General features: G+C 32.0%; 2 protein-coding genes across 2 annotated transcripts; both read left to right on the forward strand.

Moving 5' to 3' along the window:
* The first annotated feature begins 4,793 nt into the window (after window positions 1-4,793).
* On the forward strand, window positions 4,794-14,176 carry LOC133296881 (uncharacterized). Its single transcript, XM_061495928.1, is given in 12 exon segments — window positions 4,794-4,932; window positions 5,218-5,584; window positions 5,586-5,979; window positions 6,054-6,242; window positions 6,323-6,431; window positions 6,539-6,597; window positions 6,681-6,843; window positions 6,938-7,005; window positions 9,348-10,595; window positions 13,614-13,821; window positions 13,949-14,023; window positions 14,117-14,176. Coding segments are annotated over 9 exon segments (1,536 nt in total). The 5' UTR covers window positions 4,794-4,802; the 3' UTR covers window positions 9,405-10,595; window positions 13,614-13,821; window positions 13,949-14,023; window positions 14,117-14,176.
* On the forward strand, window positions 13,646-14,293 carry LOC133296916 (F-box protein At1g61340-like). The gene is made up of 3 exons (XM_061495962.1): window positions 13,646-13,762; window positions 13,949-14,023; window positions 14,117-14,293. The coding sequence occupies exons 1-3, from the start codon at window positions 13,646-13,648 to the stop codon at window positions 14,291-14,293; spliced, it is 369 nt and encodes a 122-aa protein (XP_061351946.1).
* The last annotated feature ends 2,577 nt before the right edge of the window (window positions 14,294-16,870 follow it).

Consider the following 16,870-nt stretch of genomic DNA (forward strand, 5'->3'; position numbering starts at 1 on the left):
TCAGGAGAAAACTTATGATAGGTTTAATTGGTCGTTCTAGAAATTATTATAGTCAATAATTTCATTATTTAATACCCAAATCTTAATAAGGTTACTGTTATTCTCCAATTTTATAGTTTCTGCCGCGGTTGTATTCCAATAGCTTTGGCATGTTAGTTTTTAGGTCAAACCCTCCTCAAATTGTCGATTTTTTGAAAATATTTTTGATACTACGGATATATTGATCCTTCGGTACATTATTTATCAAATATGAGAAAAAGTAGCACATTTACACTACTTCTATCTTTATGATTATTTTACACCACTCCCGTTGCACCAAAGGATACTCCGATTTCTCAATGCCATCTCAATTTCTCTCTTTTTTTTTTTTTCATGTTCAATGCATACTCTGTTCCACACCTTACGCCCTTTTCTTTAAAACTATTTAATTATTTTCATTTTGATATTTTATTTAACTTGATGTATTCTCTGATACGAATAATGTCGGTTACATATATTAATTACTTTACATCAAAGTTTTTATCACCTAATTTTTTTATTTATTTTTTCATCCATAGTTTTTATCACTTAATAGTAGATAGGATTAACAAAATCTTTTTATATTTATGTTTGATTCTTTCTCCTTATATTGATACGACGATCAGTATACCATGAATAATCATTTCTCTTTGTATTTTGCTAATATTTTGTAATATATTATATATATGGTAAAGAAGGAAGGGAATATATTCTTGGAAAGCAGAATAAAGAGAATATTTTTAAAATATTTTCAATCAAATACATTTCTCAAATGCTTTGGGAAACTTTCATTTAAAAGAATATTAATTGCTTTACATCAAAGTTTTTATCCCCTAATTGTAAATGAGATTAACAGAATTTCTATATATTTATATTTGAATGTTTTAGTTTATATTGATGTATACCAAAAGATATATATATATATATATATATATATATATATATATATATATATATATATATATATATATATATATATATATATATAATGAGATAGGTTATTTTGCCTACCTTTATCTATCCCTTTTAATACTGTTCAATTACAATCTCATCCAAGTATAGATATTTGCGGAATAAAATAAATTATTTTTTTTCCTTCCTTTCTCCTCACTTCCTCCCACACCCTTTATTTCTCCTCCCTTCCTTGACAACCAAGATTGAAAATTCTGAAATATTTTAAAATTCCGAAAATTCCGTAATACATTTGGTAAAGAAGCAATGAATTTTTTGGGTAAGTAAAATAAAGTGAATATTTTAAAATATTCTCAATTTACCAAAAATTAAGATTTTCAATCAGAAACACTCCTTAAATATTTTAGGAAACCGACATTTTCGTTCAGATCAAAAAAAATTTAAGTGATTACTAATTGGAAACATTCTTCATTTATGTATTTTTAATCACGTTATAAGGTTAAAACGTAATTATGAGGATTATTTAAAATTTAAAATTGTATTTAATGTTGACCTATTAATAATATTGGCAAAAGTTAAGTTGAAGATTATTTTTATAAATGTTTGATATTGTTAGTTGAGTTTAATTTATTTTAGTCGAATTAAAATTAATTTTTTTATAAAGTACTATATCAATTTAATTGTAATAAAATTGTTTAAGTTAACATGCAAAATTTCAACCAAAAACCTCATTTCCACCTTAAACAAGTTTACAAAAATTTAAATTATATGCCTCATGGGCCAAGTGGGACTTGCTCCATAATGCAATGTAATTAATTTAAATTTTAAATTAATAAAATTAATTTGAATTCAAATTTTAAATTTGAATTTAAATATAGACATGAAATTAGATTTGATAACAATAGATAAAATTAAGGAAATCAATTAATTAAATTAATTGACTCAAATTAAGGCATGTTTGGTACACAGTATATGATAAGGTCTGTAAGACCTGATTATCTAAGATCTAATTAAATCTTAATACTATCAAACGTTTGACATGATATTGTATAAAATAATATATTGTATAAGATAATATCATCTAATGTTTGGTAATGCACTATATAATACTAGATACGATAAAAATAAATATTTTTGATAAAAATACTTTTAAATAATGAATTTATATATTCTCCTAAATATATCATATGATATTAATTTTTATAGAAATATGTTGATCAGTGTATCCAAAAAATATATTAATTTTTATAAAATTAAAAATCTCCAACATTTTGAAAATTTATATATTGCAAATTTATTTTTTATTTGAATATATTAATATTAAAATAATATATTAATTCTTGAGAATTGCATTGGTTAATACATCAATCCGGTCTAATCCTACCCTCCTAGGCTTGATTAAGTTATACATCATTTTGATGTATAAAAGAATCATGTTGTATAAGCTTATACTATACGATGGTCACACCAAACAACTAAAAATGTCATAACGTATAGTATAAACTTATACTATCAGGCCTTATACATCACACCAAACAAGCCTTTAAGAAAATTAATTATTTAGATTGATTGGCTAAAATTAGGAAAACCAATCAATTGAACTGATTGAAAAAAGAGAGGAAATTACCGAATATGATTGGAAAGTGATGGGGCGCTAATGAAGGGATTGATTATCCAATTATTTAGTTTTTTTTTCCTCCATCCTAAACCCTTGCCGAAAATTACTCTATTCTTTGGAAACTTTGCTGATGTTTTACTGCATTTTTTTGTTTGGTAATTGGTTTCTGAGCACGGACAAATCTTTGGTGCATCAATTGTACCAAATTCGGTACATTTTTTTTCATATTTATTAAAAAAATTGACCACTTTTAAAATTTAGTTTTCTCGTCAATTTGAAAAAAAATTCTTTTTTGGAGAAAAGATGTACCCAGTTGGGTACATTTAATACACCAAAGATTTATTCTCTCTGCATATATTTTTTTTTGTTCTCTGTCTATTTTTCTTCTTTTTTTCTCAAGCTCTCTTAGAAAATTTTATTTATAAGATTTATTTAAAATATTTGTTAATTTTCATGAGATAAATAAATTGATTTTTTTCTTCGTGCATCGCACGGATAATAAATCAGTAAATATATATATATATATATATTATTTATTTTAAATTCCAAAGCTTCAGCAATCTTAATATGGTCAGATCTGAAGACAATTAAATCAAGCAGCCTGTGTCCCCTGAATCTCAGGGTGCGTTGCTCCATCAATTAAATTCCTTATATTTAAATTGAGATAGTTATATTTTTGTAATTTAATTTTTATAATATCTTACAACTATTTTATTACTGTTAAATTAAATTTAAAGTAATGACTATCATCTAATATTATTTTATAATTTTTAATTTAATTTTGATTGTAACTCCATCAATTATATGAATAATAAAAAAATATAAAAATTCCTCTGAATCATGCTTGATTAAAACGCTGACTGCCCTAACTTGGCTTCTCCTTTGGCAGAAAAAGAGCGTTCTCTGCAAAAAAAAAATAGAAAATCCCACAAATCTGGGGCAAATCATCTCCAACAGGTTGTTTTTGTTTTCTGTCTTTTCCATTTTCAAATTTGTTTCCTCTTTTTGTGGATTTCCTCCGACAATCCCTCTTTCCATGGAGAGTATCATTTTTTACCAAAATTGTATCCACAATCTTGTTATTTCCCTTATGTGTTCACAATCGCTGATAAATAGTCCTTGGATTTTGATTGTTGGAATTCGACACATAAATTGAGAAAAAAAAAGAATGGGAGAAAAAAAATTGACACAACACAGTAATTTAATCTGGTTCACCCAATATAATTTATGTCCAACTTATTTGTATTATATTCACTTCACAACCACTTATTATACGTAATTTGTTTTATAAGAAAATATAAATGGGATGACCTCAATTAACTTTCTCTTGATCCCGCCAACAAAAATTCTTATCTAAATACGAAATATCAACCATATCAAAAAATTATTATGTTTACCTTTTTCACGTCATATCTTGTTATGATGGATTCATTTTCCTTTGGTGGAGATCCTTAGGTTGTATTTGGTTGAGGTTTTATTTTTGGATCCCCATCCATCTGACATTGGCATTCCATGTTGCCAACGTTTGGTAGCAGACATACAAAAATTTACCCACCAATATGTTTTTCCCATCCTTTGTGAATTGCATGCAAAATGGGAGAGGTTGCACTGTTGAGGTTTACCATTTGTGAGGTGGTATTTTAAGAAAATTAGGAAGATGAAAAAGGTGAACCAAAAATATGACTTATTTAATCCAATTTTCCTGGTAAAATTTTGGCCAACCAAACAATTTTTTTTTAACTTTCTTACCAAACTCACTTTCCTATCTATCTTATCATATTCCTGGTTATTACATTTATCTACTTAAAAAAAATATCTCCTTTACCAAACATCCCCTTAAAAATTCACACAAAGTTTAAACTATTGATATTTTCTTCTGTGTTTGTTTGTGTGATATTAATAAGGGTTTTATTAATCTCATGTTAAAGGAGATAAGTTATCTTATGTCATAGAGACAAATTTGTGGGTTCCACCACATGAAAAAATAAAAATATTAAAAAAATATGGCACAATTATCGAAGAATGTGTGAGAGAAAACTTATCTCATGTACCATGAGAATAGTTTTTCCCATATAAATAAATAAATAAAAAGGAGCAAGAATGCAGAACCCAAATAACATGTGGGCTTTGGATCGAAGAAGCCCAAAAGTACCTTGTCCTATCTTAACGAGTGATTATAAAACGCATCTGGCTCAGGTGAGATTTTGTTTTTGCACATGTTACTGCAATTTTTTTATGTCCTTGCGAAGCGACAATGGCTTCCACAAAACGGCAACTCCCAGAACACGAGGTAGTGCAGAAGAAGGTGAAGGAATCTGATTCTGAATGTGATGCATCCGTTTCTTCTACGAGGGTTCTTCTAAATCCTGCCGACTCTGATTTGGGTATTCAATTTTCCATCATTACCTTTGTTCATCCACTTTTGTTTACCTTGTCCATAAAACTAAGATATAAAAATGAATTTTTCTTCAAAGCACAGCATGCTAAATATGTAAAATAGTTACAGGAATAGATAGTTATTGATCTATCTGACTCTTTTTAGAAAGTAGCTTTATGTGTTAATTATATGTAAAATAGTCAAATATTTTATTGTTTTCTTTTTTTATCCTGTTTGTGTATCTACCATTGGCTTGTGATATATGTGTTAATAATTGATTTATTGCTGCTAGATTTCAATATTGAAGGCAATGGACTTGTTGGATATGGCCTTCATGACCAAGGGTTTGCTTATTGTTGGTCTGGTGCCAGAGCTACTGTGGGAATAACTAGAGGTAGGTATTGTTTTGGTTGCAAAGTTGTTTCTGAACAGCCAGTTGATATGGAGGACACTACCCCTAAGCTGCAACATGTTTGTCGTCTTGGTATTTCTAGAGGGGATGATATGGTTGGAAGCCTGGGGGAGTCCAAACACAGCTTTGGATATGGTGGCACTGGCAAGTTTTCAAATGCAGGAAAATTTTCAAATTTTGGTGACATGTTTGGTATTGGCGATACAATAGTTTGTTGTGTTGATCTTGAAAACAAACCATTGGCTTCTTGGTTTCTCCAAGAATGGTAAATGGTTGGGTACTGCAATGCAATTTGATGCTGCTCCTTTAGGTCTTGGAGTGTCAGATTCTCCTTTACGGGGTTTGCAATGGGAATCAGCACTTTTTCCACATGTGCTGTTAAAGAATGTTGTGGTCCAGATGCAGTTCAGTGCTGAAGATGGACTTGTCCCTATAGAAGGGTTCAAACCTTGGGCCTCATCCATTGACAATAGAAACATGGTTATGGGACCTACTTTTTCTGATCCAAGGGATTGTGAAGTGATAATGATGGTGAGGCTACCTGCATCAGGCAAGACTACATGGGCAGAAAAATGGGTAAAAGATCACCCAGAGAAGCATTATGTTTTGCTTGGGACAAACTCAATTCTTGATCAGATGAAGGTTGGTGATTTGCTGGCCTTGTTGTGGTTATTATTTTTCTATCTGTAATATTTGCTTAACACAATGTTGTGCAGGTACCTGGACTGTTGCGGAAAAACAACTATGGTGAAAGATTTGATCGTTTGATGGATAGGGCAACTGGAATCTTCAATACAGTGCTATCCAGAGCAGCTAATATTCCTCACAATTATATAATTGACCAGACCAATGTGTACAAAAGCGCACGTAAACCTAAGCTGAAGCCATTTGCTGACTATCAGAAGGTAGCTATTTATCTATTTGATTGTTGGGCTTGGAAGATAAATTTTCTATGGATATTAATGTAACTTTTGGTCCATTCCAGATTGTTGTTGTAGTATTCCCGAAGCCAGAAGAGCTCAAGAGACGGTCTGAAAAAAGATTTAAAGAAATGGGGAAAGAAGTGCCACTTGATGCTTTAAATAACATGATAGGTATTTTTAGCTTTTTATTGTTTGTCTTTACTTATCATCTACTGGTTTTAAGTTCATCATTTCTCTTAACTTAATGGCCTATTTTATTCTTTTTATGGTTGTGGCAGCTAATTATGTTCTCCCTAAATGCAAGGATATGCCTCGCTCAGATGAGCTTTTTGATCAGGTATTTAGTAATCTACTATTCTACAAGTTTTGTTGCTGTGAGTGTGAATCATGACTCTACTAAACATTTATTTGTATTTCAAGGTTATGTTCGTAGAGCTGAACCGAGATGAGTCTCAGAAATATTTGGATCAGATGAAGCAGGATCTTGCATCTATATCTAACAATAACTCATCAACATCATCCTGCGGGAGTTCTTTTCAGTCTTTTTCTGGATCTCCTTTGCAAAACCAAGGAAGTTTGACAGGTTTTTATCTATACGCAGTTAGTTTTCTACCTTGCTGTATGTTTTTGTTAATTAATACTTTTTTACGATCTTGACGATGTGCACTTTGATTCAGGCAGTGGTATTCATGGACGAGGCTCTTATTATCCTCTCCCTCAATCCAACTATGGGATGCCTAGTCAAGTTAGTCGGATCTGCCTATTCTAGATATTTCTATTAAATTGCAATATTATTGATCTTGTTTTTTTATATGTTTTTATATATCTATATATGTATATGAATAGAAAGGAAAAAAGGTAAGGTTCGTTTTACACGGGTAAAGAAAAAAGGAAAAATGTATAAGTATGTTAATGTTAGTTTCCTCAACAGTTGTATACGCCATCCATCCTCAGTCTTGCTACACTCTTATTTAGCTGTGGTATTATTTAGCTGTTTTTTTTTTTTGTACAATTCTTCCATTGTTTTTCGGTCCACGTATATTATGTTCTATCCTGCATTCAGTTCTAAAAACGTGGTATTCTTCAATTGCATTGCAATTAGAAACCATAGAGAATTCAAATCCCAATTACAATATCTTGATAATTTATTGGTGCTGATCAAGATAGAGATGACATTTCTTTATTTTTTTTTATTTTTTTTATTTTTTCAGTACATTATCTTAGCATGACGCATAATGCAGGGTAGGGTGACATCAACGTTGACAAGTTTCTGAGACAAATTAGGTCCAAAGCAACAATTTTAAAAAAATTCTTTGACTACAGTTACATGTGTTAAGAGACAGGCTAATCCCTTGAATACTGTCAAATTACAATAATCACCTTATCTAAAGTAGTATAGTTTGAACCAAGTCAGTCATTTTTTATTTATTTTTTGTAAGTCTTTGACTAGATTATCTTTACATATATTACTCCTAGGCTAATTCCATGAATACTGTCCCAATTAAGAGTCAATTCCAATAATTATCTTTTTTAAAGTTTAAACTTTAATTCAGAATACTTAATATCTTAGAGCATGTTTGATGATAGGATAAAGTTTGACAGTATAAGACCTGAGGGTCTGTTTGGTGTGATGTATAAGGCCTGATAGTATAAGCTTATACTATACATTATGACATTTTCAGTTGTTTGGTGTGATCATCGTATAGTATAAGCTTATACAGTATGACCCCTTTATACATCAAAATGATGTATAACTTAATCCGACATAGGAGTGGTGGATTAGGCCTGATAAGGGGTTGATGTATTAATATTGCTTACAAGTACAATTCCCAAGAACTAATATATCATTTCAATATTTATATATTAAAATAAATTTTTTTAATATATTAATTTTTAAAATATTAGAGGATATTATCTTATACAACATCATACAAAACGCTGGATAGTATTAAAATTTAATCAGGTCTTATAAAATCAGGTCTTATACTATCAGGCCTTATCCTATACTATGCACCAAACATGCCCTGATAGTATAATGCTTGATTGTATAAGACCTGATTAAATTTTAATACTCTCCAGCGTTTGGTATAATATTGTATAAGATAATGGATTGTATAAAATAATATTATCCAGTATTTGATAATGCACTGTATAATACTAGATAGGATAAAAGTAAATATTTTTGACAAAAATATCCTTTAATATAAAATTTATATAATTCTTCTAAATATGTAATATGATATTAATTTTTATAAAAAATCTATTAATGAGTATGTCCAAAAATATATTAATTTTGTTGAAATAAAAATCTTCAATATTTTTTTTTAAATTATGCCTATTATATATATTAAATTAAAAAATCGATATGCATAATATCAAATATAAGCACTACAAAAAAGGCAGAGTCTAGGGACATTATATATAAGCACTACAAAAAAGGCAGAGTCTAGGGACATTATCTTAACCACATTTAAATTTACAGAATAACATATATCATTTTAAAGGATATAAGTTTATATCATTTTAGATTCTAACCGTTGATTTCCGTCCATCAACAGTTATAATTTATTGGATCAAAATTATTAATTAATTATAATAATTTTGGCCCACTAACTTTGACCCAATAGATTATAACCGTTGATGGACGAAAATTAACAGTTAGGATCTAAAATGATATAAGCTTATATCCTTTAAAAAGATAAATACTTTTCCTATTAATTTAATGTCGTAAAACCAATTTTTACTACGCACTTAATGTGGCAAAATAACTCTGTTAATCAATTATCACGGTAAATGTTTTCTTATTCTCGCTTATTTTGGTTCTCATTTCTTTTTTTTCTTTTTTATTTATATTGTTTCTCTTCTCTTCTACGCCTTTCTTCGTTCCTTTCTCCAAAATACGCCTCATTTTCCTTCTCTGATCCTTCTATGCCCGTGGAGGTATATGAGCCAATGTGTCTTTGCTCGACTCCGCAGAGAATCGCAATGAAAGATTCAAGGATTTTTCATCCAAAAAGTCGAACAAGGCAACACATAATTAGTAAAACCTAATTTCTAATTGTTTCTTTTTTCCTTTTCTTTTTGCAGATTCAATTTCTCTTGTTGATTTTCTTCTCTATCGCCGAATCACAAACCAGAGCTTGAATGCAGCATTTACTTTCGTTTTTGAAGATTCTATGGATTTATCACCGATCTCTAGGATCTCAGATTCAAATCAACAACACAGGTGATTGAAAGCAAAGGTATGCCTGTTTTATAGATTTTTATACTTTCTTTATCTGATTGCTGGAAAGATGGAAAGGAAAAAAATGACCAAAATGCCTATTTTAAAATTTTCTCATGTTGATCAGTCACTAACCTTCTCGATTTCTAACAAAATATTCAGAATCCCTAACTGGTAAGTGTTCATTCGTCACTCATTTTTATTATAAATTTCTACTTTTTTATTTTATTTGAAATTCTTAGCATATTAGATAAGAGAGAGAGAGAGAAGAGGGAAATTGATTGGTAACCCCAGTGGAAGCCATTTGTGTTGGGCTAGTGTTGAAAGTTCTTGTGTTGCTGTTTAGGGCCATGGCTTGGAGTTGGAGATGTAGCTGTGTGGTCTTAGTTGCTGTAATGCTTCTGCCACTTATGGCTTCTGCGGGTTCTATTGTGAAGAACCTACCGGGCTATAATGGTGACCTTCCATTCAAGCTTGAAACTGGGTGAATTCATTTCTTCTTCTATTGTCAAGACTATTTTGTCACACTGTTCATGCTTATTTATCGGAATGCCATGTCCCAAACATTTATACAAGAAGCTAAATAAAAAAGACAAAAAAAAAAATGAGAAGCCAATAGTTTTAAGACTTGGGAACTGTGACCTTGCTCACTTTATTTCAATGCCATCTTATCTCAAGGAGATGAAAAGTACAAGGAGAAGGTTAGTATTGAGGAATTCCTTTTCCCCGCTATTTCTTAGTAACAGATAACTTTTTCTGCTTCTGATTATTTAGCAACTTCCTTTATGTTATGAAAATACATCTGGCTTAGCCTTTTGCATATGTTTATTGCTATTGCACTCTATCTCATTGAAAATGGTTCAGTCAGTGATTCAATACATAGACTAAAGGAATCTCAGTGAAGTGACCTTTCATTTTGTTGCTGCAGGATGTTACTGTCATTTTTAGGAGGAGAGGTGGGGATGATCTTGAACAAAGTCATACTAAATGGGTGGAAACTGTAAAATTGGCGCCAGATATCATTAACATGAACTTTACACCCATTGTTTCTCTTCTTGAAGGAGTGCCTGGTGTAAAGCATTTGGCCCGTGCTATTGATCTATATCTGGAGTGTAAGTTCTAATCCAATTATTAATGCTGTAGTGTTATTTTAATTATTGCTTACGATAACTCTTTAAGGGTAATGAACTTAATGAGTCCCAGGAGCAGTTAATATAATAAACTTTCTCAGAATATAAATTGCAATATCAATCAAGATGGTTTTGATAACTGCTTTCATTCTATGTGGATTTACAATGAGGCTATTTTAGCAATTAATGTTAGTTGCATAATCTAAATAAATATATATACTTCAATACTCAATCAAAATAGAAAAGTAAAAAGATAATAAATAAGATGAATAATAGATTTTTATAGGCTCCCTCTTCCACTTCTGAGCGTCACCAATACCATACATTTTGTCTATTTGTCATTACTTTGCCTCTGTTTGTGGATTTGCTTCTATTCCCAACAACCACCCTGATAGAGATTGACTGCTACTTAAAAAAATTTCACAGATTTTTCCTGTTTTGGTAATAAGTAAGGGATACCGATTTCAATTTCTACTCTGTGATTAACATGTGATGCCATTTTGTGCCTATTTTAAATACATATGCTTATATATTTATATTAATTATATTATACTTTTCCAGCTGTGATGTTATTGTTACTATTTCAAATATGTTCGATTCATGAATTATCTTTTGATTTTGCTTGAGCTAGGCTAGATGCTATCTTTCTTCTTGTCGATTGATTTGATTTTGATTTGGGATTTGAATTATTGGAAACTTTCGTATTAATCATGAATCTAATTCTAACGCGCATTATATTACTATGAACAACTCTTCGAAAAGTTAGTACACTGCATATAGTGGTTTTAATTTTAAGCAAATGAGATAAAATATGATGCGTGCATGTGGACATTCAGTCAAATATTTAGATTTATTGGATGGATATAGAAAGATACACCTTGCCAACTGGTTCCAAATATAAAATAAATCTTTAAACAGTTAGTGATATCAATCGAGGTTAAGATAAAGTTTAGTGTAGTTAGTTTACAGCAGGTAATGGAAGATATATATGTCCTTGATTTGATGGTTTTAAACTGATCACTGTTCTTGGTTTCAATTCATTGGGGGTGTCAAATGATTGCTTTGGTTATGACTTGGAGCTGATGGGCAGTGTCTAAAATAAATATTTAGATTTATCTTATTTTTGAATGTGGCTAAAGAGTGCGTTTTTTGTAGTGAAGGCATCATGTAATATTATTGAATCAAATGAAAACAAAAGAAGCATCATCACTTTATCAGGTAAAAAACTGTTAAATTAAACAGATATTCAAAAACGTACATTATTAACCTAGATAAAAAGAATAATGTAAATAAATCCTCACTAGGTCCAATATACATGAACTTAATTAACAAATAAATCCACCCCTCAAAAAAATTAAAAAAGATCCATTTTAAATTAGAGATCAGACTATTAATTTTGTTATTTATGAGAGATTAATGGTCTCGTTGCACAGAATATTTTTCCCCCATGATAAAATTAATGTAAGTTAATAAAAATGTGTCTTTTAAAATTTGATAGCTAATATTATATATTGTCCATGATACATTTCAAAGGAATATTTGCCTTTAATAATAATATCAATAATTAATTTTGTTATTTATGAGAGATTAATGGTATCGCTGCACAAAATATTTTTTCCCCATGATAAAATTAATGTAAGTTAATAAAAATTTGGTGTCTTTTAAAATTTGATAGCTAATATTATATATTGTCCATGATACATTTCAAAGGAATTTTTGCCTTTAACCCTAATAGGGGACGGTTATATTTACCACCAGGTAAGTTTACCACCCTTACAACCAAGGTTATCACCGTTAGATTAGAATTAAATCCAACGGTTCATAATTATCCCTTATAATCCTAATTTCTCCCATCCCCTCTCTGTCTCTCTCTAGGTTTGAAATCTACAGGCTTCTCTCTCCAAATTCTTTTTTTCACTCCTGGTCACTCTTTGGAATCACATAAATCTCAGGAACGACGAACACAACTCCAAATTCTTCTCTTCACTCTTGGTCGCTCTTTGAAATCACATAAATCTCGGGAACGACGAACACAATGCAACTCAATCTGTGTTTATCTCTCTCGAATCTTAGATAAAAGAAAAAAAAAAGAAAAAAAAATGAATTTTAAACCTCGTAAAAACAAAAATAAAACAATGGATTGAAATTACGAATCTCACGGACAGCACCCAACATTTGAATTGCTATAAAGCCTATTTGGCTATTTACCGAATTGATTATTTGGGTCATCAAGTGCAGTAACGATGAAGATTTATTTTGCTATACACGTTATTCAATTTTTTGTACTGTAAATGTTTGGAAAAATTTGGTGCTAATTTTTTTTATCTGGGACAATTTGTTTTGGTTCTGGTACATTTACAATATCGTAAGATTTCTCGCCATTCCTACGGTACTTACACGTAAATAAATTATTTATCTTGCATTTACTCAGTAATCAGTAATAGGAAAGCATACATAATTTTTTCATCTTGCGATTTCATAAATCTATTCTATAATAATGGAAAGAATTAACCGATTATTCGTCTTGCTCAAATATTTTTGCTGGAATTAAAAATCAAAGCACTATAACAATAAGAAGAGGATGAGAGAGTTGATTCTCCAATCTAGAAAGAGAGAGGGATGTGTAGATCTCAAACCTAGAGAGAGACAGAGAGAAGAGGATGAGAGAGTAAAAATTAGGGTTATATGAGAAAATTATGAACCGTTAGATTTAATTCTAATCTAAGGGTGATGACCTTGGTTGTAAGGGTGGTAAGTATAACTGTCCCCTTAATAATAATATCAATAATTAATAGTTGATAAGATCATCAACTGACTCAAGGAAATTTTATTAATTATTTAATAATATATATATATATATATATATAGAATATAAATTGATTATATTATCATAATCTTATACAGTAAAAGACATGGAAGGTACGATAATTTAATGGTTTATCCCCATGATACTCTCGCTGCACAGAATTTTTTTTTCTTTTATTCCTTTATTTCTCCTAGATTCTTGAGTGGGTAAGTTTTCACTTACCAAAATGGCATTAGTGCTTGTGGATAATGGTTACACTGGGACACTGGGAAGGAAAAGGATTGTGGTTTACAACAATGGGGAAGCTTCTCCTCCATTGACTCCGTTGAAGAGAATGTCAGTGGCAAAATCACTCTGAACTCTGAAAGCTCTTCCCTCGAAACTCTTCCTTAAGACATTCTGGTAATTATGGAAATCTGAAGTTTTTTTTTTTTGTCTTTCTTTTACTTTGTGAATTTCAAGCTTACATTGTGATTGTTAATGAGTTTTCATTTCTGATTGTGAAATGGGTATGTATTCTGAATGGCAGATAAAGGTGTTGTGTGGTGTGGACCATGAAGATTTGAAGCAGCTTTTTCATGTCTCCAAAACGATTAGAAAAGCAGTACGTATTAATGCAGGAGCATTGTTCAGTTTGGTTAACTAGTGTTTCAACTGATTAATCTAATTATTAATTTTTGGGTTTTGCCTATTGCAGACTCTGATTGCGAAGCAGCATTTTGACTATTTAACACCGAAGAAGAAAATTTTGGCTTTTCCTATTCTATTTGAAACTCCAAATGCACCATTGAGGAAATACAACAAGTCAAGGTTGAACGGGAGAAAGCTGGCTGATATCGCGGGAACCTTGTTTGCTTCAATGGACGGAGAATAGCAAGCCAAGGAAGTAAGGAAGGCCAATAGAAAAGGGAGATTCTAGGGATTTTGTTCGGAGGGAAATCTTTGCCTTTCTATTATGTGATAACTTTTATGCTATCTTAATAAAATGGAAAGTTCTCATTTTTTTCCTGAATATTTTATTTTACATCTCACCTTCCATATCTTGCTGTAATAGATATAGGCAACGAGAAAAGATAGATTATGATGATTTTGTCTTAAGGGATCTTTGTCATTCTAAGATAAGGGAGGGGTTATACTTACTACCTCTTACGTTTACTACTTTTACTACTAAATTATAACCATTAGATTAACTTTTAATCTAATGGCTCATATTTATCCCTTATAATCCCAATTTTTTCCTCAATCACTCACCCCTTTCTCTCTCTCTAGGGTGTGAATGACAACCATTATATTTCCGAGCATTGTTTCTGAAAAGAAATAATTCTTTTCTATTTCTGTGCTTTGGAACAGTTTCTGAGAAAAAAAATGTGTTTGATAACATGTTCTATTTTTATTCCGAGAATGAGAATTGTGTTTGATAACACAACAAATAATATAATAAAAAATAATTCCTATTAAATATAAAAAAAATTCGGATCAACTCTTTCATTTCTATATGGTGTGGTTGTGGTGGTGATGGCGGCGGCGATACTGTAGTGGTGGTGGCAGTGACGTTGTGAAGATAGTGGTGGTGGTTGTGACGACAGTGGTTGCGACAATGGCGATGATAATGGTGGTAGCGGCGGTGGTAGTGGTGGAGATGGTGGTTGTGGAGGTGACGCCAGTGGCAGCGACAATGGTGGTGGGTATGGTGGTTGGTGGCGGCAATAATGGTAGCAGTGACGTGGCGGTGGTGGTTGTGAAGGCATCATAGTGGTGGTGGTGGCAGTGGCTGCGGCGGTGGTGGTAGGTGACAGTGGTGGTGGTGGTGATGGTGGCGGTGGCTTGGTGATGGTAGTGGTGGCGTTGGTGTAATGGTGGTGATGGTGGTGGTGATGACGATAATGGTTGTGACGATGGTGGTGGTGGTTGGTGGCGGCGACGATGGTGGTGAAGACGGTAGTGGTTGCGGCAATGGTAGTGGTGGTGATGGTAGTGGTGGCGGTAGTGATGGCGATGAGGGTGGTGGCACTGGCGTGTGATGGCGATGGTGGCAATGGTTGCGATGATGGTGGTGGTGGTTGATAGCGGTGATAGTGGTGGTGGCGGTGGCGGCGATGGTAGTTGTGGTGGCATGGTGGTAGTGATGGGTGGAGGTGGTGGTAATGGTGGCGGTGAGGGGTGGTGACGGCGGTACTAGTGGTACGATGGCAGCGGCGGCAATGGTGGCGACAGTCGTGTCGGGATGATGGTGGCGGTGGTGATGATGGTAGAGGTGGAGAGTGATTGAGAGAGATAAGTGTTTCTCATTTTGAGCCCGGGAACAAAAAAACAGAAATTTTTTTATTCTTTTTTCTGCTCTCCAGCACAAAAACTTAACTGGTTCATCCCGGGAACAAAAAAATAAACTGGTTTTATCAAACGAGTTTCCTATCCATTTCTGTTCCCGGGAACAGAAATTAAAAAAGAATTGATTCCGGGAATGTTGTCATGCGCACCCTAGGTCACACGCTCATCTCTTTCTCAAAATTCCCTTTCTCATCGTAACGGAAGACCTTCACATTGTTTTCTATTCTGACCAAAACCAGCTTTCTCTTTCTGAATTTGGATTTGGATCCAAAACGACCAACGATGTTTCGCTTGTTTCACTTTAGGCATGTTTGAAAAAAAACAATTTGGTGAATTATGTCGGATAGTTTTGATGTGCAATATGAAAATGAATTTTTTTTTCGATAAATTAAAATTACTTATGGACAATATAAAATTCTCATAAGGGAAACACTTTGTATGAGCTTCTCTGTTTCTATAGCGCGCAAAGTTCATTGTTCATCAGTAATTGAAGTTTAGAAATCTAACTAGGAGGCACTTCAAAAATTTAATCTTGTCTAGATAGCTTATCAATACACTCAACTTTATTAGTAGACGTTTATTTTTGATACATGCATTTTACAAATAATCCGTAAGGACTGCATATCATTAGTCTTTTCTTCCAGCCAATAAAACTATCACCTTCCTTTGGCACAAGGATGATAAGGTCGACATTGAAACCATTTGAGTTAAGAAGTTCACCTAAATAGGATGAGCTGCATGCAGGTCGATCAACCTAGCTCTATCAAACTTAGCAGTGAGGAAATAGAGACAATTCTCTTAAAAGTAGCAAACAGAAAAATTCAAGCCCGTGCAAGGAGTGTACGTGTCATCATGTAGCAACCAGTTCTAAAATAGAGCTCGAGCATTATTATTTCCTGATGCATGTTTGCTATGCTATATTTGTTATAGCATCTTTCCGTTATTTTTTCATGTAGCAGTAGGCACTCTAGATTATTTTGTCTCTTTCTTTGATTTCTGTAATCATATTATCTGTTTCCATTTTCTTTTAAATTTGTTGTAACTAACCCTTGCAGGTATATATATATGGGTTGTTTGGTGCGAAAATGAAAGTAGACTGAAAAATTCCAAAATTCCCTCCTCG

This window comes from Gastrolobium bilobum, unplaced genomic scaffold (assembly GCF_033153095.1).
Source record: "Gastrolobium bilobum isolate Gb01-03AN ecotype WA unplaced genomic scaffold, APGP_CSIRO_Gbil_v1 utg496, whole genome shotgun sequence".
In the NCBI taxonomy this organism is placed as follows: domain Eukaryota; kingdom Viridiplantae; phylum Streptophyta; class Magnoliopsida; order Fabales; family Fabaceae; genus Gastrolobium; species Gastrolobium bilobum.